Source organism: Acomys russatus, chromosome 4, assembly GCF_903995435.1.
Source record: "Acomys russatus chromosome 4, mAcoRus1.1, whole genome shotgun sequence".
NCBI classification, from domain to species: Eukaryota; Metazoa; Chordata; class Mammalia; order Rodentia; family Muridae; genus Acomys; species Acomys russatus.
In genome coordinates this window covers 11,840,759-11,862,767 of record NC_067140.1, presented here as the reverse complement: position 1 = coordinate 11,862,767, position 22,009 = coordinate 11,840,759, and the positions used below count along the sequence as shown (strand labels likewise).

The window sequence follows — 22,009 nt, the reverse complement described above, 5'->3', positions numbered from 1 at the left end:
TCCTGCATTGTGAGATGTCAGTTACGATCAGGTAAAGCCATGAAAAATGCCTGGCTTGATGCTGGCACCATAACATATGCTGTTTAATAAGAATCACTTTCCATAGTGAGCTACCTAATGGATCTGTATTAAATATTGAAAGCGTTCTGAAGAGAGCTGGAGCAGACACCTCCCTCGCTCTGTTTATCTCTGTGCTTCACTGTTAGTCTTCCCAGCTCAAACGTTAGCTCTGTGGAAAATCAAGGCCCACTCCTGTTTGTCTCTGCCTTATCTCAGGTGCTGAAATAATACCTAACACACACCAGACAGTCCACAGAGTACTAATAAATGCAAGTGTGGGTTGAGTAAATCCAGAGAGCAGGTTTATAATGAGGGCAGCAGATTTCCAAGCTGCCAGCTTCCCTTTTGTTTCTACACCAGAGGCATATGATAGAGTTCACAGAGCTTGTGTTTGGGTTTGAACCGAAACTCCTTCTAATCATGGCTCTGTCAGACACAAGGAAGTCATTTAACCACTTTCCACCTCAGACTCCCACTTTGCTAAACTGCAGTAAGTCTCAAAGAACAAATCCAGGCAAGTTGTCAGGGCTGGTTTAAGGTAGTCTTTATAAAGAACATGTGGGGTGGGCTCAGAAGGCTGATATTCCCAAAGTGGGATTTGAGATCACCTTAAGTGATCTGAGGGTAATTCCTACTGGGGACTCCCAATTCAGAGGTCACCTTTCCAGGACTTTCTCTTCCTCTTCCTGCTCCTCACTGGGTTACCAGACTCTCTTCCAGGTAACTGAAATAGTCACTCCTTTCACTGTGGAAAATAAACATTGAACAAGAAGCAACCTTGGGGAGGAAGTGTTAATTTTAATTTACAGTTTGAGGAGACACAGTCTGCCAAGACAGCAAGGAAGTAGAGAGTGGGCAGGAAATGGGGCCAACCTATACAACTCAAGGTCAGAAACAAGTTACATATTTGTTACCTTTTCCTAGTTTTGCCTCCCTGATGCTTCCTTCCTTCCTTCCTTCCTTCCTTCCTTCCTTCCTTCCTTCCTTCCTTCCTTCCTTTCTTCCTTCCTGAACACACTGGCATGGGAAAGAATAATTAGAAAGGTAAGCCTATTTTTGTCTGAGTATTTGAGAAGTCTTCTCTGGAAATTTGAATTTTGGTGGGGAATCATTTAGAGTGAGCCTCATGATGCTCCAATGTGTGGGGTGATCTGAGCTGGAAGAGCTAGAAGTGCAAAGATCCTGAGAAGGCTGGAATCTTGGCTTCAGCATCTAAAGATTTCTGTAGCTGATGCTGATGCTGATGCTAGTGCTGATGCTGATGCTGATGCTGATGCTGATGCTGATGCCTGTCCTCTCCTTACCCCAAAGTATGGAAAGTTTTCTCCCCAAGATGGGGCATGACCTGTGCTCTTCTCCATCTTTCACAACTCCCTCTAACTAAAAATGAAAGAGACATCACTGTTGGGTGGGAAAAGATCAAAGATGCTTTTCTGGCAGCTGAGTGAGCAAAGGTCTGGCCAGGGTCCAGGGCTTCTGTGCTCTGCCCAGCTCTGGACCCCTTCTCTTTGAAGCCTTTGCCCATTGTCTGTTTACCCACCTGTAAAATTAGGAGTGGGGCCAGATGATCAGTTAGTTTTTATGTTTGAGCAGGCAGCGGGATCCTTGTGTCTGCTCCTATGCTGTTTTCAGGCAGAATGTATTGCCTGTTAGCAAGGGCTACTTTTCTGGCTAATTGGATTCTCTCGCTGGGCTGGCTCTCAACTTGAGCCTTCCTTACCTGTTGTGACTGAAGGTGACACTTCTTTCCCTAAGCCTCACTCTCTTGCTGACATGTTGAGGCTGAGAGCATGTTTTCCATATTCTTTATCGACCGTCACAGTATCCATATATAAACTGGTACTCAGGAGTCTTGGGCACGACAAGAGAAGGTAGAGATCCACTGCTGCATGACACTGTTAGACAAAGGCCAGGAAGTTCGTATAAAGTAGCTGGTCTGAGGCTCTTACTTCTAGTGTATCTGGGTATCATGAAGGACGATACAGCCATGTTCTGGAGGGTTGAGAAGTCAAGGGGTCCTAGGAGAGGCCTTGCCTACAGCCTCTGTTACAGGTGAAGAAGCCTGGGACACGGAGACTGTCTTGTCTGAGGTCATCCTGCAGCAAGTTCTAATGGTGCCAGGGATTACTGTGTAGTAAAGTGTCTCTCCATCCATCCATCCATCCATCCATCCATCCATCCATCCATTTAGGACACACAGACAGACTTTGATACAGCTTCTCTAATGCTTTGCTTTAAAATATTTTACAAGGTGAATACATGTAAAACAACCTTTCCCTTTTGAATTCACACATGGAGATGACATATTTATGTTATCAGGTACTTTACTTGGAGCCTACTGGGTGCCAGGCACTCTTCTGAGTCTCTATAGATATTAAGTTCATCCATTCCTCCCTCACAACAATGCTAGGAGGTGGAACCTATGAATATCTTAGGCTTACAGATGGGGGAAGTGCACTACATGGAGTTTACATTGGCCAAGGACAAATAGCTAAGTAAAACAAAAGAGTTTAATGGCTAGCTCAAGGGTCTACAACCTTAGCCATCTTTATACTGTGTCTCACTGAGCTAAGGGCAACTTCCTCCAACGAAGGTTAGTATGTTTGTGAATCACTAATCTCTTCACCCATCTTCAGCAATGGAACCAGAGCCCAGCACAAGGGTACAAGAAGGTTAATTCCAGTTTGAGGACATCACAGCCTCTGTGGTCCCATTGTTTTCCCATGGTGCTCTGTAGCCTTGGTCTCCAAACACACCTGCCACTGCTCTCAAAGACACTCAGCACCAAGGTTGTTATTCTCCCTTGAAATCTCCTGGCTAGCTCCTCTCTTTGTTGCTTTCATTCCTAGACACAGCATAGTGGGCCATATTGCTGCCCAGACACTCATAAAGAAGAACCTGTAGATCAGATCAGACACTATTTCCCTGTCCTTCAGAGAATGTCCAAGCCATCAGAGAGGCAGCATCTTATGTACAATAAACCCACCACCCAGAGGCCTCTAAAACATCTTTTTTTCTATTAGGACTATTGTTTCTATCTGTTGAGTCCATGAGCATTTGACATTGGATGACTTTATAAAACATTCTACTAATTGGATTTGTTAAAGCAAATAAATCAAACACTAATTGGAACGTGCCCTGCCATTATTTTTGCTTACTGAATTAGATATAATGGTGTGAAGGCCTTCTTATCATATTTGTGCACTTATTTAAACACCCCCCTGGCACACACTTCTGCAAATTCAATTAGATATTCAAAAAAGAAATTCAATTTATGCAAGGCTGGTTTACATTCATTCCGGGGGCAAGGCTGGGCTCCCCACGATACGCTGCTCACGATTAATAAGCCCTACTTAGATCCTACCCAGCCTTCAGAGCATCTGCTGGCACAAGGGTAGAATACGAATGACTCGGGGGCTGGAGCTCTTTGGAATGTGTGTGTCCACAGAACAGGGTTTGCTTCCTGGGCCTGCAAACTGTAGTCACTGAGGCCCTAGCAGCAGGCTTTAAAGCACCGCTACTGCTCTCTTGATTTCTTAAGTGTACAATGTGGTATTGTGTGATGTATATTTGTGCTGGCTTCACAAAGTTTAGAGCTGAGCCTTCCTTGGAATTTGTCTCAGTTGGCTGACTCGGTTGTGATTAGAGTTCAGCTATGCTGTCCACCTGACACTAGGTGTGTCCTCTGCTCTGGCCTCGGTCTTCTCGTATGTGTAGTAGAAGCACCAGCTTCCCATCCATGAGGTGCTTTCCTAAGTCTGGGCTGTTAGAGATCTTCACTCCATCAGCCCTTTTCCCGAGGGCCGGATGTGTGATGTCAGAAGACGATGGACATGTCTCTCCACTTCCTCAGAGAAAAGAAGACTCACACTACATCTAAAAAAAAAAAAAAAAAGGGAAGGGAGTGTCAAAATCACATTTCATCAGACACTCAGGTGACGACTTGTGGGACTGCATTGAAAGTCAGTGAGCCTGTTAACACTGGGAATGCCATGCTGCTGAGTTAGGATGGTAGGCTGCACTCTGAACTTGAGTCTTCCCTGGCTCTTGTACAGTGCACGGATGCTGATGGGTTTTGCGTTTGTAAGTAGGTACGCAGATAGAGGACTATTTATTGTTATGGTGGATCATGTACGGTTTTAGGTACAGTGACTGCTGGGTGTGGTAGTGCACACCTGCAAACCCAGAAATACGGAGGCAGAGGCGGGAGAATTGTATATTTGAGGTTAGCCTGGATTATCGAACAAGAGCTTGTCTCAAACAGACCATATTTCATTCATCATTCATTCATTCATTCATTCCTTTATTCATTAATCTGTCTATTTGTGTACATATAGAACACAGACATGCTCACTCATTACACATCATACTTTCATACTTACAGTGACTTGCTGAGCACTAGCAATAGATCTTGGGGCTGCTGTGATAAGCAGGACTATGAGGTAGCCCCCAATATTCCTGACCGCTGAGACATCCTCTTCATGGCAGTGTGCATACAGTAGGCTTGCCCCACACCTTGGTTATGTTAGTGACAAAGGTGAAACGCTGTCAGATGTAGCTAAGTGCCCAAATCATTTGTCGACACTCAGGACAGAGTGATAATCTTGGATGAATCTGCTGTGGCAGGTGAGTCCCTCAGAAGAATGAGATCCAGCTTTAAGGAAGAGGTTGAAACAGAAGGCACATGCTGGGGTCACATGGTCTGGAATTGTGGCTAGCGTTGGTGGTCTGAGAGTGCCTGCTGGGCTTAGCTAACAAGAAAAACAGGACCTCAGTTCCGCAACCTAAGGAACTGGATTCCACCAACAGTTATGTGAGCTCTAAAGAAAATCCCAAGGTCCAAAAAGTTCCGCAGGCACCTGGTTTCTGTCCTGGGAGAATAGGCTTTGCTGATTTCTGTGCTTGTGCCTTATAGATGCTGCAGATACCAACTAGGCATCTTTTTAAAAACTTTTTTTTATTAATTTATTCTTGTTACATCTCAGTGGTTATCCCATCCCTTGTATCCTCCCATTCTTCCCTCCCCCCCCCCTATTTTCCCCTTATTCCCCTCCCCTATGACTGTTCCTGAGGGGGATTTCCTCCCCCTGTATATGCTCATAGGGTATCAAGTCTCTTCTCGGTAACCTGCTATCCTTCCTCTGAGTGCCACCAGGTCTCCCCCTCCAGGGGACATGGTCAAATATGAGGCACCAGAGTTCCTGTGAAAGTCAGACCCGACTCTCCACTCAACTGTGGAGAATGTTCTGTCCATTGGCTAGATCTGGGTAGGGGTTTAAAGTTTACCACCTGTATTGTCCTTGGCTGGTGCCTTAGTTTGAGTGGGACCCCTGGGCCCAAATCTGCCTATCATAATGTTCTACTTCCAACTAGGCATCTTAAGACGCTGCATTTGTGGTGATTTAATGTGAAGCAAAGTGAAACGAATGTGCTGTCATGGACCTTGTTTTGTCCTCCTCAGAATCTTGTGTTGAAGTCCGTATGCGGAAGCTCTACTTCCACCATGAAGACAGATCCTGTGGAAAGGCTAGGTGGGGTCACTGGGGTAGGGTCCGGCCTCTGTAGGCTAAGGAGCGGCCCCAGAGGTAATGCTGTTTTCCTGCAAGCGTGCCAAGGAAAGGCTATGTGAAGATCTCAGGCCAGGGAGGAAGTGACCCCAGAACTCCCCCCAGCCAGACCTTTGGATGGAACTTTAGTTTCCAGAGCTGTGAAGTAACAAAATGTCTGTGTATGGCATTTGGTTATGGCGGTGTGAGCGGATTAAGACAACCCGCAAAGCTGATAATATCTACTCCTTGGTCCTTCATGGAAAATGTTTAACACCCCCTTCTGGTTAAAAATAATAAAAACTGGGAGTGGCTCATCAGTTAAATGCCTTTTTTGCTTTTGCAAAGGACTTGCATGGTGGCTCACACCTACTTGTAAGTCCAGCTTCCGGTGATCCAATGCCTGCTTTTGGCTTCTGAAGGCTCCACACACACACACATGTACAGACATGCGTGCAGGCACTCATATTTATACCTAAAATAAAAAGAAATAAATATTTTTTTTTAAAAAGCTATGCTGGTCATCTCTCTCTCTTTTTCTAGTTCCCTCTACCCATGTTGTGTTGGTTTGTATAGGAATGGCCTCCATAAACTCATGTGTTTGAATGCTCAGCCCCATAGGGGCGTGGCACTGTTAGGAGGTGTGGCCTCATAGGAGTAAGTGAGGCTTTGTTGGAGGAAGTGTGTCACTGTGGAGACAGGGCTTTGAGGTCTTATATACGCTCAAGCTATGCCCAGTGTGGCACACGGTCTCCTTCTGCTGCTTGTGGATCAAGATGTAGGACTCTCAGCTCCTTCTCCAGCACCATGTCTGCCTGCATGCCTCCATGTTTCCCGCCATGATGAGGATAGACCTAACACCTGAAACAGTAAGCCAGCCCCGAGGAAATGTGTTCCTTTATAAGAGTTGCTGTGGTCAAGGTGTCTCTTCGTAGCAATAAAACCCAAACTAAGACGTGTGTGTTCTTGCTGTATCTGGAGTCCATGCAGCTCCTTCTGTGTTCAGTGTGAGCTGTCTATACATCAGTGAGTGATACACGAAGCTGGAAGCTGGTGCCATCTTCCAGTGACGTACCTTCCTGCTTGATTCTGGACCCCCCCGCTGCTCCCCCCGCCCGTTCCATCTCTGACCCTACCCTCTGCACCATGCTCTCCATGGCGAGCTGAAGCCGCAGAGCCTACTCCTGTGCCTAGATCTCTAGACTTGAGGACTAGCACATTGTAGCCCTGGAGCAGTGAGTGATTTGGCCCAGAGGACTTGAAGACCGGCTCAGGACTGAGGAAGTGTAGCTGCCTCAACCAGCTCTGTTTAAAAAGGACTGGAGAGATGGCTCAGTGGTTAAGAGCACTGTCTGCTCTTCCAGAGGTCCTGAGTTCAATTCCCAGCAACCACATGGTGGCTCACAACCACCAATAATGAGATCTTGTGGACAGTCACGCAGGCAGAACATTGTGTACATAATAAAATAAATAAATTTAAAAAAGAAAACAAAACAAAACCTTTAAAAAAATAAAAAGGTAAGTGAAGGGTCCCGCTCAAACTAAGGCACCAGCCAAGGACAATACAGGAGGTAAACTTTAAACCCCTTCCCAGATCTAGCCAATGGTCAGAATATTCTCCACAGTTGAGTGGAGAGTGTGATACGACTTTCTCACGTACTCTGGTGCCTCACATTTGACCATGTCCCCTGGAGGGGGAGACCTGGTGGCACTCAGAGGAAGGACAGCAAGTAGCCAAGAAGAGACTTGATACCCTATGAGAATATACAGGGGGAGGTAATCCCCCTCAGGAACAGTCATAGGGGAGGGGAATAATGGGAAAATGGGGCGGGGGGAGGAATGGGAGGATACAAGGGATGGGATAACCATTGAGATGTAACAAGAATAAATTAATAATAAAAAAAAGAATAAAAGGGTAAAAAAAAAAAAAAAAAGAAATGTAATCACTCTAGTGACCTAGTATAATGGGTGAAGTGTGTGTGTGTGTGTGTGTGTGTGTGTGTGTGTGTGTGTGTGTGTGTGTAGACTGAGCGAATCTGGGTTCAAAGTCAAGCTTTGCCACTTGAGGTTTGTGTGATCCTGGGCAACATTTGTAGAGCATGCCGTGTGTTAGTTTCTCCATTCATGACATGGACATCGATGATGATGTCTGGCTCATGCAGTGACGGTGATAGTTAAGTGACTATTATAGGTAACCAGCAGCGAGCTTAACATAAAGCGCTGTATACGTCATCAGATTGGCATCCGCTCCATAGCGTTCTTTTCCTGTCCTTTTACCCCGTGCCATCGTTCCCTGACTCGACACAGTTGGTCCTTAGCAGGCTCATCTCCCCTGCACCTGTTGCTGTAACTTGAATCTCTCCCACTGTTGCTTCTTGTCCTATCTGCTACCTTATGTCATCTTCTCTTTTCTAAGATGGCCCAGTGGATTCTCCTTAGCACTTGTGTTGGCTTCCCTTCTCTCTAAATTTGAAGTCTTCACCTTTGCAGAACCGGGATAAATACTCTTAAAAGGCCCAGCCTGACTTCGGAGCCCTCAGTCCCTCCCCTACTGGAAGGTTCTCTGAGTTCACTGTGACCCCCGTAAGAGAAGGCACAGATGGACTGCGTTGCCTTCTGAGGGCTCCAGCCTGGCACTTCGCCAGGAATAAAGTCCATGTTAATGTATTCAGCCACGCATTGAATAAAGCTGCACTGTGGCTGGACTTTGAGTGGGACTCTTGAATCTTTGGCACCCAGGCCTGGAAGGACACCATCCTGTGGCTTTACATGCCTCACATTAAGCCGGAGTTGCCCTCTGAGCTCCATGAACGCAGCGCTCTGAGAGTTCCTAGAATGTTCTGTTCTAGACGTGTAGGCCAGGATAGGAAGTATTTCTTTGTCTCCCCCATGCCCGATCACCTCAGTTTCCTCAGGGTCATCTTTGTCAACACCATGAGTTCTCCACCAGCGGTACTTACCATGTAGTGCAAAACTGAAGGCAAATCTGTACCTTTTAAAAAATAATTTTCCTTTCTTTTCTTTTTTTTTTTTTTTATGTTTGACCTAGTTTCCTATCTTCGCTTAGCTCCACTGCTGGATATTAAAGGCACCAGATTTCTATTCTAGAAGCAGCAGGGTGAGACTCAGAGTGTGAATATGGAGTGTTCTAAAAGAGGCCTTGCCGGAGCCCTGGGAAGCTTCGGTTCTGCGAAGCCAGGGTGAACGTCCCGCCTCCTCTGTTTCATGTGTTTGAGCTGTTTTTAGGGGTCTGCAATGTGCATCTGTAAGATGATGGGATAGGCAGGGCAAAGGCAGATAGCAGCGTATGGGAGCCAGTGTGGGCAAGGGCTGCACACAAATGGCTGTTAATAAAAAGGGCTGTCTCTGTTGTTATTGGCAACTGTGACGCCATGCTTTTTCTCCAGCTAGGTAAGTCCCTTGGGAGTTCTTCGATGAGATTCCACTGTAGAGAGGGAGAGAGAGAGCGATGTCCCAGAGCAAGAACCGACAGATGACGATCCCTGGGCAAAATGTGGCCTCCCTCTAGATTATGTGTAAAGTTTCAAGGGAACAGAGCCACGCCTGCTTGTTTCTGTACATCCGCTGTTTCCGTGTTGGCTATGGTTACCTCTGTGTTACAAGGGTGGTGCTTAGCAGTTGTGACAGCGACCATGTAGCCACAAGGCTAAAGAGATTTACTATTTGGTCCCTTGTAGAAAAGTTGGCTGAGCCCTGTCTTAGAGAAGGGTATTGAGGTTTTCTGCTTCCATGTGCAAACAGATTTGCATATATCCACACAGCTCACATACAGTGCCTGGAACACGGTGGAAAGGAACAAGTCGTTCGTCCCCCTTCTGAACTTAATTCTGTTCTGGAATACATAGGATCATATCTGAGAAATGCAGAGGCAGGCACATTTATATTTTTATTGAATTCTATTCCTCTCTCATTTTCAAAAGAAGAGCTCATGTTTAAAAAAAAATTCTGATTGGCACTATAAACCTTATTTATGCTTTAATGTCTCCTAAAGTATGTATCCAGCACTGTGTTTACTCCCTTACAGATGCTGATAAGCTATACATTACCAAGTCCAAATGGATTTTCAAAATCCAATTTCCTTGCTACAGTCTTCCATTTCTCTGTTGACTTTTTATGTTTGACTTGCATCAGAGCATCTGGGGGATTTTTGCCACATTTTGACCTCAACCTGCCCAGTGAAATAGCTCATCTGTTTAAGAGTAGAGTCCTTGGGTGGTGGCTGCCTTTCCTTGTCGTCCTGTGATTTTTGTGCATCTCCATCAGGCTGGAGGGTGGCTTTTGGAGATGGCCTGAGCTAGTTCCTGGGGTAGAGGTAGAGGCAAAGGTGTTATTTCCCCCTCCGAATGACTGTGCTAAGATTGACATCAGTTGCTTGACACCACTTGCTCCTTAGGTCTGAATGAGGTCAGCATCCACACGAGGTTTTGGAGGGATTATTTTCAATTGTATATCTTCCTTAAGTGGCCTGCCATAAATGCCTACAGAGATGGCTAGGCCTTTTGTGTTATGGTCTCTAGGGAAGACAGCAAGATGCAGTGTTTGGATGATCAACATCACCCGGACCAAGTCCTAAGGCCGTGGGAGTTGGATGAATGTTTGCTGTTCAGGGTCCAGGGGAGCTCGGATTTCCTCTCTTCTCCTTTCTTGGTGACTCCTAGTGTCCACAGCACCATGGCTTGTTGCCATTTCTGCATCTCTATGGCCCCTGGAACTTTCTAGTTATTTCTGGTCCTCTAGCATACTTAGAGAAGGGACCCTAATGACCATCTTGCTCTCGTATACCAGGAACTAATGGCTCAGAATTGAGAATGGGTGTGTGTTAGCAAGTTGCCTCCGGCAGACGATGTCACCTGCTGCTGACCTTGAGTGCATGACCACTCTGAGTCTGTCTTCATTTGTTGTCTGAGAGGAAGAAAATTGTCCTTAAGTGTGTGTGTGTGTGTGTGTGTGTGTGTATACACACACACATATATATGTATATATATTCCTCCTTAGTCATTTTAAACACATTGTCTGCATCAAACCACATGAGCAGGGAGCAGACGACGTATCTATCAGTTGGTATCGGGCCACAGTGGTTTGTTTTTCCTGATGAGTGTGTTTGGGCGATGCTATCAATTTATATTAAGAAGTATTATGAGAAGCGGTCTCATGAGACTTGTCATGCGCTCCCTGTGTGGATGGAGTTTCAGCTAAGGATGGCACTTCATTACGGGATACGAGATCCATCATGGATAGTCCTGCAGAGGCACTTGTCTGATCAGTGGTCATGGACCGGTTGTCATCTTCCTTGAACAGTTTGGCTTTTATTATAAGAACACGGTGTCCTGTACCTGGGATGCTTTCTCTATTGATATAGGGATCCAGGAGCACAGAGCCGGGCACAGAACCACATTTAGGCAGATGGGCACGTGGGACAGGTGAGCATGGGTCTACAGCTGCCTCCCACCCCGTGTGCCTTTTCTTCTGCCTGCCCTCGATGTCACCATGCTGTGCACACAGCATCTGGGCTTATCTGGCTGACACAGCTGGGTGGCAAGCAATTAGACAGCATCTCTGAAACACGCTCTGCTTTCTAGGTTTTGCACACAACACAGATGGGAACTTAACTTCCACCACTCGTATTTCCTTCTTTGCAGAGACTCTGGCCCCTCTGCGGAAAAGTCCTAACCATGTGCCCGGCTGAGATGTGTGTCATGTAGTGGAGCCCAGAGGCCTATATCTAGAACTCTCTTGTGGAGGGACATAAGAGATATGCATAGGCTGTGACAAGTGCTGTTGGAAAGCAGGGTCTGACTATCCCAAGGAAAGAGTAGCTCGAGAGAATATGACGCGGGCCCTTGACTGCTCTAGGCAAGCTCTTCTCGCGTGAGCTTTCTGCTGCCACTCCTTCCTTCTTTGATTGCCATCACCTGCAGCTTCAGCCAGGGAGGCCCTGGCAGTACCAGAGGAACTGAGGACTGTGCGTCAGAGCCTCTGTACGTAGCACCTGTCGCTTAGAGGTTGGCATGGGGGTGGGCCATTGTAGTGCAGCCCTGCTTCCAGTTCAGTTAGACATCTTGTACCACTCCAAGCACTCCCACCTGCGCTCTCTGTAGTGCGTGTTTACATTCGTCATTTTTTTTTTCCAAGACAGGGTTTCTTCTCTGGATAGACTTGGCCATCATGGATTCACTTTATAGACTAGGCTGGCCTCGAATTTACAGGGATCTCCCTGCCTCTGCCTCCCAGAGTGCTGGGATTACAGGGCTGTGCCAACATGCCTGATATTGTAATTACCTTTTAACGTGCTTGTTTCCTGCTGGTCTACCTCACTAAGTTTCGCATGTCTCTAGGAAGCACAGTATAGCCACTGCCAGCACTGTATCTGTTCTTTAACAGGAGTCATTGTTGAATTAGCAAGTAACTACTGGGAAGCGAACAGTTTTCTCTTCTCTTGTCTCACTTCCCATCCTTTTTTTTTTCTCAGAAATTTCCCACTGGCCTCACCGCAGATCTCAGTTTTTGTTGTTACTTCTTAGACTTTTTTACCTTTTTGTTCCTCTCAAGATGTTTGTGTCATTCCTTTTCCATTTAATGCAAAGCACTCCTTAACTCCTGCACCTCCCGGATGGGTTCGGCCCTCTGTTGCTCAGCTCAGCATTCACTGGGGTACCGCCTTAACCTGCTTAAGTGACTATTAACAGCATACTTTAAGCTGGGTGGTTTATAAACAATAGAAAATTTTCATTCACCATTCTGGAGGCCTGGAAGTCTTCAATCAGGGCAGCAGCATATGCAGGGTGTGATGGCAGCTTGTTCTCCATAGAGGCCTGCATTTTATTTGATTTTGCTTTATTTATATATTGTTAGTTTAATTATCATTCAAAGTAACAGGTTAGATTATAACATTTTCATATATACTTTGTTCTCATTGATCTCCTCCCCTCCCCCTTCTTCACCCTCCTGTTCTTCTCCTTCTGCCATCCTCCCCATATGTCTTTTGCTTTCATGTCTTATGTATTCAATTATCTTCTTCTTGGCTCTCCATTCCTCACAATTTCTCACTTGGCAGAAGGGGTAAGCATGCACCATGAGGACACGAAGCCCCTACATGAAAGCCGAACTCTCATAATCTAATAATTTCCTCATTTCCCTTCCCCCCCTTAATACCACTTTATCAGGGTTGAGTTCCAGCTTAGGATCTGGAAGAGGATGCAGGCATGTAGCCTACAGTGCATGTGGCTCAACTTGCGATGGGGGCATATGGGAGCTGAACGCTAAGGAGACAGCAGAGGCAAGAGGTGGGCTAGGATTGAGTGGGCGTGGATGACCAGCCAGGAGGCCACTGTAGGCTCAGGCCAGCAGGTGCCAGCTCTTTTTTGGATCAGGCTGTGCATCCTTCCTCCTGCCTTCCAGTTGTGACACTCCTCCTTTCCTCCAGGGCCATGCTCATTCTCTCCTTCCCTTCTCTTTTTCAGAATAGTGGGCTCCTGCTTCTCCGGTTACAGCAGCTGTCCTAGTTGGAGCACCCATTCTAATGTTCTATCTCTTTCGATGTCACCTTGAGTGGACTTACAGCTCAAGTATATGCTCACTTTATCCTTGCCAAAATAAAAGGGACACAACATAATGTCCAAGGATGGATGGTTTGAACTTTAAGGGAGAATCTAGAAATACTCACTGTTGACTTTCTCATCTTCCAAACACATGGGTGTCTAATTCCTCACCCAAGTCCAGGAGGCATAGGCTTTCAGGCTACCTGTACAGCGAAGAAGGCAGGGGACCCAGAGTGTGTTCTGTGCTTGCTTTTCATAGTTCATCCATTTAATGACATACCCTAAGGTAGATGTTCCTTTCCACATTGCAGGTGAGAAAAACTGAGATCCCCCATGGGTGAACCAGGTGGCCCCAACTCACAGCTTTGCAGAGCTGAGGTGTGCTACCGTCCTGCTGCACCCTGAAGCTCCTGTTCTTTCTGCGTCATCCCAGCACCCTTTGCTTGTTGCAGGAAGCAATTACAGAGGCATGCCCCGGCATTCATTTTTTCTACTTAGAATGAGACGTTGGTGTTTACTTTCTCAGGAAGGAAGATTGAAATCAACATAACGAGCCTTATTAACTTTCTTAAATAAGGGGGCTTGCAGATGCTAGCGCCTTTCCTGGGAGCACCAAAGCAAATAGAAAAATCCAGTTTGCCTACATTTTTTTTGTTGTCGTTTTGTTTTGTTTTTCTGTTTTTCCTCCAACACCTCTTGAGAGTTTAAAATTCAAAGCTCTGAATGAAGAGCTGATGGAGCCAGGGTAATGAGCCACAGTTCATGCATGTGGCCGAACTTACCTGTCTCTCTTTTGCTTGTAGGTGGCTGTTCTTTTGATGAGCACTACAGCAACTGCGGGTATAGTGTGGCTTTGGGAACCAATGGCTTTACCTGGGAGCAGATTAACACATGGGAGAAGCCAATGCTGGACCCAGCTGTGCCCACAGGTATGTGATCCATCATGTTTGGGGCTGAGATAGAGGGGACTGTCTTTTGCAGTGCCTCACGGGGGAAGGACCTTGTTATGGATCGAGCTGTCTGGGAGGACAGTAGGTTGATGTATAGGTGGTGAGTTTCCCATCCCTAGAAGCGTTTAAGCAAGGCTAAGTGAACTCCTTAGTTTGGAGTGAGAGTCACAAGTTATTAGGATCCAGACGCCTTTGGGATTTCCTTTTACTCTGAGACCTTTAAACTCTGCGCATAGGGTATCACCGAGTTTTGTTCCGGGGCCAGACAACAATGGCATTTTTAGAAAGAGATGAGTTCACGTCTTCCCGCTATGTCATATGGACGTGGCTTGTATACACATACGTCAGGGGATTTCCGCTGTCATATCATCGCCACCTCGATGACTGTGCTGACATCCAGAATACCAGGCTTCTTTAACCAGGGTAAATTCTTGACGGATGCCTGCATGAGGCAGGCCTGTGCGAGAAGCACCTGCTGGGTTTTAGGGGATGTGCTCAGAGGAGATACACACACACTCTGGAAGACCACTGTCAGAGTTAGTGACTTGGGCAAGGCATGTTAAGCAAGCTTGCCAGGTGATGTAAGCCTGGATGCCCCACAGCTCTGTGAAAGTTACGTTCACTCTTTTGAACAGTGGGACATAAGAGGGCATTGTCCGTGGAGGCTCCCTGGCCAGCAACTCCTTGCAGCTCACACACTGTCTTGTGTTCCATCAGGCCGTCAGGCCTCCCTGTGGCTCACCTCTCTTCTTTGATAGTTCACTCTGGCCTTAAACACTAGCGTGCTCTGGGCTTGCTCTGTACTCTACTCGTGGATGGTCTCACCAACCCCATTGCTTCAGGTTCTATCTGAAGACCGCTAATTCAGCATCTATGACTCCTGCTGCCATGTCCTCTGGGGTCAGGGTGTCTAGGATGCCAGTAAGTGGAGGCAAAGAGGATACTCAGGAGAACATGGGGAAAAAATGTCCTCTGACTTTGAGCTTGGTTCCAAAGCAGGGACCAATCCTGGCTGGATTGTTATGGTTCCTACTAAGGTCATGCATTGTGTTATATATGTTTCTCAACTCTAGAGTTTAAGGGCTATTGCAAAAATAAAACAAAGAAGAAAGGAAAAGAAAAAGGAAAGGAAAGGAGCAAGCCCGAGGTACTAAATTAGGCATTTTCCACTAGGGGTGATCTTAATTGGCCTAAGCAGAAACATCAGATGTGTCAGATGTCAATGACTAAGGCAGCATGGGAAAACTAGAACTGTTGTCCTATCTGGATTTTAGTGATGCCAACTTCATTCCTGTAGTGTCCAAGTCATTACTCCAGTTAGGACCCCAAAAGACCCAAAATACTTGGTTATTCCCCCTGTTTTCCCCCGTCTCTGCTCACTCTCTAGAACGATTCAGAAGCCACTGGCTGCACTTATCGCCCCCCCCCGCCCAGCCCCCCGGTTTCTGTATGGTGGTCTCTTCACCCTAATGTTTCCACCCATGTCTTAGGTTTCTTTGCCTAGACTCTCACTTTCTGTTGCAGACCACCTTTGCGTCTCTCTTGGGTACCTGGGGACCTTTCTTTCGGGCTCCCAGGGTCATCCTCTTTGAGTGTAATCCCCGCTCAATCTCCAAAGAGATCCCACCGGAACATATGGCTGTCTATTCCCCGTTGTGTCACTTCATCCCTCTCCAGCCTCTGCTGCTCCAAGACCAAGGAGCCCCATCTTCTCCCTCAAGACCCTCACAGCTTACCCCACCTCACTTCCACCCTCACCCTCTGCTTCCCCTGAGCTTGCTTCACACTGGCTCCTGGAAGTTGCCAGAACATTCTGGCTCCATTGCCTTGGGAACTTAACATACAACAGCCCCAGGGAGCCCTTTGTCCTGCCTTGCTGTTGCCACTTGCCACTCTCCCTTCTCCATTCAGTTTGGGGTGGCTCTTGGTAAAGATCCTCACTACATTAGGCACATTTCTCCCTAGCACGCATGGTGACTAATGTTCCTTGTCCTCAGATGAGAAGCCCATGTGGTTGGGGACCACAGTAGCCCTGTTCACAGCATCATCTTCAGCACCTGTGAGATGCAGTGTAACATGGATATACGGAGCATCCATGGGACAATGTGCTGGAAGGGTGTGTCGATGGGTCCCTTACTAGAGGTTATTAATGAAGACACGAATGACAGTTTGAAGGCCTTTGGCACTCTGCTTCCTGGTCACATACATGTTGACCTTCCCATGTTACAGATGAGAAAACCAAGGTTCTGAGCAGCAACCTGGTAAGATTGCTGCCTCCTCCCCTCCCCCTCTTCCCCTCCCGAAGGCACGATGATTGCTTCTAATCTTAATTTTCTCAGCCCCTTATGATAGCGGAGTGTCATTTTGTAAATATTGGATCATGCTAATACAATCTTCTGAGCATTCCTAATAGAGGCATTTGATAGTGATCGCTGAAATGAGTCTGTCAGGGCCTCCTGTGGATCTCACTCAGCAGCCCCGCATGCTGCTCAGGCTGAGAGGCAGGGAAGCGAATTTGGATTAGGAGACACCGTCCTCATGGGCGGGCAGTGGCTGAAATCTCGCTCATGTGTTCTGTAGTTCAGGAGCTTCCGCCTCTCCTTCAGTCTAGCTTGCATTCTGTTTATTCCGATGTTCATCGCCCATTTATTGATCCTCTCTGTGCGAAAAGCTCCGTGTCCTACTTGGCCTGGGTGGATCAGATCATGTCACGCTGGAGCTTAATCTTTTTAGTGGCTTGGCCTTTAAATAGACTGTGATTGACAGGCTGTTAGGCCTATCAGGTTCTAGGCCATCTCATGTCATCTTTTTTCAGGCACTGTTTCTTACCTCTCAGCGCTCAGGATACCTTGGCTGGTTTTGGTGACTGGATGTGTCATGTTCTTCCCAGGCCTAGGACAGTTGAACATGCTCCTTCTGCTCACTGGAATGTCTCTCTCCACCCCTGACTATTTTCTTCAAGCCTCGGTTCATGGAGCTTCCCATAGAAAGCTTTTCTCCCTGCAGAGGTGAAGGTTTTCTTGGTTGTCTACTTGTAGCATCCAATTCTTTGTTTTCTTTCTTTCTTTTTTTGTTTTTGTTTTTGTTTTTTGTTTTGTTTTGTTTTGGGTTTTTTTTTTTTTTTTTTTTTTTTTTTTTGAGCTAGCATTTCTCTGTGTAGCCTTGGCTGTCCTGGACTCACTTTGTAGACCAGGCTGGCCTCGAACTCACAGCGATCCACCTGCCTCTGCCTCCCGAGTGCTGGGATTCTTTGCTTTCAAAGCCCTCGCTATGGAACCTGTATTAGCTCTGTAACTGCCGCAAGAAAACACCTCAGAGAAACAGCTGAAAGGAAGAAGGACATATTTGGGCTTATGGGTTTGGGGGGTTCATGCCAAGGTGAGGTGGACCCATGGCTTTGGACCTGACACAGAGAGAGGATCTCTGCCCGCTTTGAAGCCAGGAGGCGAAGAGAAAGAAAGAGGAAGAGCTACATCCTCTAAAGTCATGTCTTTAGTGATGGTAGTCCTCTTGTCTGGCTCGGCTTGCTCAGTTTCCCACATTTCCTAGTAGTCCATCGAGTGAATGGCTTAATCTATCAGTGAACAAATCCATCAGTTACAGCCCTCCTGATGCAATCACTTTCCAAATTCCCACTTCTGAATGTTGCCCTGGGGACCAGTCCTTCAACACACGAGTCTTCTAGGGATATTTCAGACCCAAACTGCAATGCACACAGCAGATCAGCTTCTTCCTGATTTATGCCAGAGCCGACAATGTTGGCATCTGGAAGCTTCTGTTTTTCTCACTTTTCATTGGAAAAATCTGTGCAACAGCTCTCTGGAGATCACTAGGTGAGTGTGAACTGTCTGCCTAGGCGGGCCTCAGGTAAGCTGCCCTATACCATTTGGGAATAAAAAAGTAGAGGCACATACGATCTTGTACCTCCCTCAAGCCCACTGGTACCCCAATGCTACTTCACAAATGGGAAGCTTCTAGCAGCTGGTCTGGCAATGAGTCAGACAGGTCAGAGAAGTTTCTCAATTCCCAGGATGCACTGCTGCCTGAGAAAACTTGGGAGCTTCCTGTAGCTCTGCTCCCTGAATCCAGTATACCCCCATTCCCCAGTCACACAATTCTTCATCTTTTCCTTGCAGAAACCCTTGGGCTAATATTCAAGACTTCAGATCTGCTTTCCATGCCCCAGGTCTGTGGCTCTATCACAGAGGAATAGAGTCAGGGGTGCAACACCCACAAACCTCACACTAAGGCACTGTCTTATCTAACCGCAGCTGCCACAGGTCCTTAGCCTTTGCCTGCACTAAAGGTTTCCACAGGGTTGTCCTGAGATTAATCTAGAGAGCATCCTGCAGTGAGAGGAATAACAATGCAAGCACTGAAGGTTTTGTGTGTGTGTGTGTGTGTGTACATGTCTGTGTGTGTATGTATGTGTGTATTTGTGTGTGTGTGCATGTCTGTGTGTGTATGTGTGTGTGCATATCTCTGTGTGTATGTGTGTGTTTGTGTGTGTGTGTGTGTATGCATGTGCATATACACATGTATGCACATAGGCCAGTAGATGTACATTGGTATGGTATGTGTACACATGCCTGGATGTACATTTGAAAGTCAACCTTGGGTATCTTTCTCGGTTGCTCTCCACCTTGAATTTTTTTTTTTTTAATGAGCTTTCTTTCTTTTACCTGTGCAGCAGGCTACAGGCATCTATCTGCCTTGGTTCACCTCCCCAACTCTGGGCACGTGCAAACACCCTGAGCTTTTGTACGTGGGTTCTAGATCTCCGTCTCAGGATCTCCTGGTTGTGGTCCACATGCCAAGTGCTTCACTGACTGAGCCAACCTTTCCAGCCCCATGTATCATTTCAAAAGGTTCAAGCCTGAAAGTGGTGAGGTCTGGAAGGTTCCTTGTCATGGGTATAGCACATTATTTAGGTATCAAGAAAGAAGTAGGGCTGACTGTCGCATCACACATCTGTGTAAACAAGAAATTCTGTATCTAGTTCTCATTGTCACGTCAACTTGACTCTGATTCTGATCCCACAGGGAGTTGGTTTTTAAATTTTAGTCATTTTTTCTGTGACTATCTTAATACTCGTGCCGGTCATTGGCATTTTCTCAGGAAGATTTCCACAATTGCCCTCCATCCCTTCATGACTCTTCCGCTTCTCCTCAAGGCCAGGAGCCCTGTTCTAGGTCCAGCCAGGCCTGGTGCCCACTCAACATCCTTTGGCCTGTTTCCCCTTTAAGTGCTTCTGCAAAGCAGGGTAGCCTAGCAGGTCCTTCTCTGAACCCTTCCAGCATGGGAAACTTCCTCCCTACCCTGCTTAGCTGCCCCCAAATACAGCCCTGTCAATCCAGCCTCTCTGCAGCCCATGGCAAAGGCTCTGCAGTAAGTTTAGACTTTTGAGAAATGAATGAGAGGCGAGAGCAGCCATCACTTTAAGTAGCTTTGCTCTGTCCCACGCACATCCAGGGAGAGCAGAGAAATACCAGGCTTGGCATTTGCCTAATGACATGGTTGGAAAGGATAGGAGTTGGCCATAATTCAGGAAGAACATAGGACACGTGACAACAGGATAGCTTGTACCCATCAGCCTCCGCAATGGCTCTGGCTCCCTTTTATGCCTTTGGGCTCTCAGGCCACCTATCTTCATCTTTTTCTAACTACTAATGTTTATGGAGGACTGCTGTGATCCATGGCCTGAACTGTTCCTCCTCAGAGGGCGGGTAAAAGTCCTAAACACTGGTGCTTGTGAACTCGACCTTCTTTGGAAATAATCTGGGGGCCGTTATCTCCTTAATTTCATTAAGAGGGTGCTATGCTGGTTAGATTAGGTGCCAGTCTAATGCGACTAGCATGATGTCTTAGTTGAGGTTTTTATTATTGCCGTGATAAAACCTTATGGCAAAAAGTAACTTACAGAGGAAAGGGTTATTCTTACCTTACAGCCCGCAGGTCACAGCCCATCATCACTGAGGCAAGTCAGAGCAGGAACTCATGGCAAGAGCCTGGAAACAGGAACTGAATCAGAGGCCGCGGGAGGCCGGCCTACTGACTTGTTTCTCATGGCTTGCTCAGCTTGCTTTATGATACCATCTAGTACCTGCCTATTGCTGGTAACCCCTACAATGGCCTGGGCTCTCCCACATCACTTAATTCTTAAGAAAGTGCCCTAGAGGTTTGCCAAAGGCTGAACCTTTTGGAGGCAACTTCTCAATTGTGGTTCCCTATTTTTTCAGTTTGTGTCAGGATGACAAAACCCAACCAATGCACAGGGGCAGAGACACACAGGTACCCAGGGAGAAGAGGTCCCATGAAGATAAAGGCGGAGACCGAGTGATGAATCTATAAATTAAGGAAGGCCACGGATGGCCAGCAGACAGCGGGAACTGGACAAGGTAGATTAGGATTCCTTCCTGGAGCCGTTAGTGGGAGCATGGCTCAGCCAGTGCCTTAACTTTGAACTTGTAGCATGCAGACTCGGGAGGAAAAATGGGTTTCTGTTGTTTTCACTTACCAGCTTGTGGTAATTTGTTATAATAGCCCCAAGAAAGGTGAAGCCCAGTGAATCCAACATCAGTGCCTTGCCCCTGCCCCTGGCCCTGCTATGCACATCTTTTCCACACAGGAACGTACACACGGGCATTAGAAGGGTTAGAAGTTGGCATTTACTGTGAGCCTACTCAAACCAAGAATTAGGTTAGGCATTTCCCATATACTATTTGATCTAATTTGCAACTCCTCCCATGAGTTCAGAGATATCTTCACTTTCTCACTGCAGAGTGTACCGGGTCCCAGAGGACTAAGCAACTGGTCCAAGATCAAGAGAGCCTGCTGTGGCACAGAAGGCAGGGTTGGAGTCTTGACTGGTGATATATAGATTATGTACATGCCTCTGTTATCAACTGAGCATCTTTTAAGATGATTTCTATTTGCGGTATGATTTATGATGATAAAAGACAATGCATATTCATGTGGGGGGGGGATATACACAATAGGCATCGCTGCAGAAAACAAAGTGGAAGTCATGCATGCATACAAATATATAAAAATATATTCCTTCCTATGATTTTAAGAAGCATTCCCCATATCATTAAATATTTCTCAAGTCATGTTTTCTAAAAGCTTCAGGGTTTTCCATTCCAATGACTGTTCCACAATTTATTTAACAATCCTGTCTCATTGCATATTCAGGTTCCTTGTATTTACTTCTATACCACATTGAAGGCACGGTTTCTGTACATACACCAGTGTACTCATCCCCAGTAGGGCTTAGCCAACTTGCTTTCAGTGGGGCATCTTTCTGTAATCCATTATGTACTGTCTGACCAGAATAGTTTGCATTTTTTTTTTGAGATATAGGGGAAGAATACCATCCCCATGTCTGACATGGTTGGAGAAATGCTTTGTGAACCCTAAAGCAGAGAAGGAGTTGGGAACTGATGGGAACCTGCTCAGAGTGACATAATAGCTTGTGGCTTCGATGTGAGATGGATGCAGGCTTCCCAGTGGGCTTTTGAAGGAATTATGTATGGCAAGATGGATGCCAGCTATACAAAACATCACAGGGTTGCCAGTGCTGATTGGATGGGTGGCAAGTTTATTCATGGACTATGTACTAAGCTAGATTTTTTTGATTTTTTTGTTATTTTTCTTTGTTAACATATACATTTATATTATTACACATAAATAAAGTAAACTACATACAGCAGGAAGAACCATGAAACAACCAGGAATTATATAAATACATTCACAGTGAACTGGCTATTTTTATTTGACAAATTTGAAGTAAACATCTTTCCTATCTTGTTGAGTCTAAAATTCTGAATGAAAATCAGTATCTAGCACATTTCATCTCTATTAACTTAAAACATCTACCTAGATCTAAAAACAT

General features: G+C 46.2%; 1 protein-coding gene across 1 annotated transcript in view; it reads left to right on the top strand.

Moving 5' to 3' along the window:
* Ptprt (protein tyrosine phosphatase receptor type T) overlaps window positions 1–22,009 on the top strand; it is a 1,134,114-nt gene that overhangs the window by 288,734 nt on the left and 823,371 nt on the right. The window contains exon 2 of the mRNA XM_051143721.1: window positions 13,969–14,094. Within this exon, the coding sequence (XP_050999678.1) occupies window positions 13,969–14,094 (126 nt within the window). The remainder of the gene's footprint in view (window positions 1–13,968; window positions 14,095–22,009) is intronic.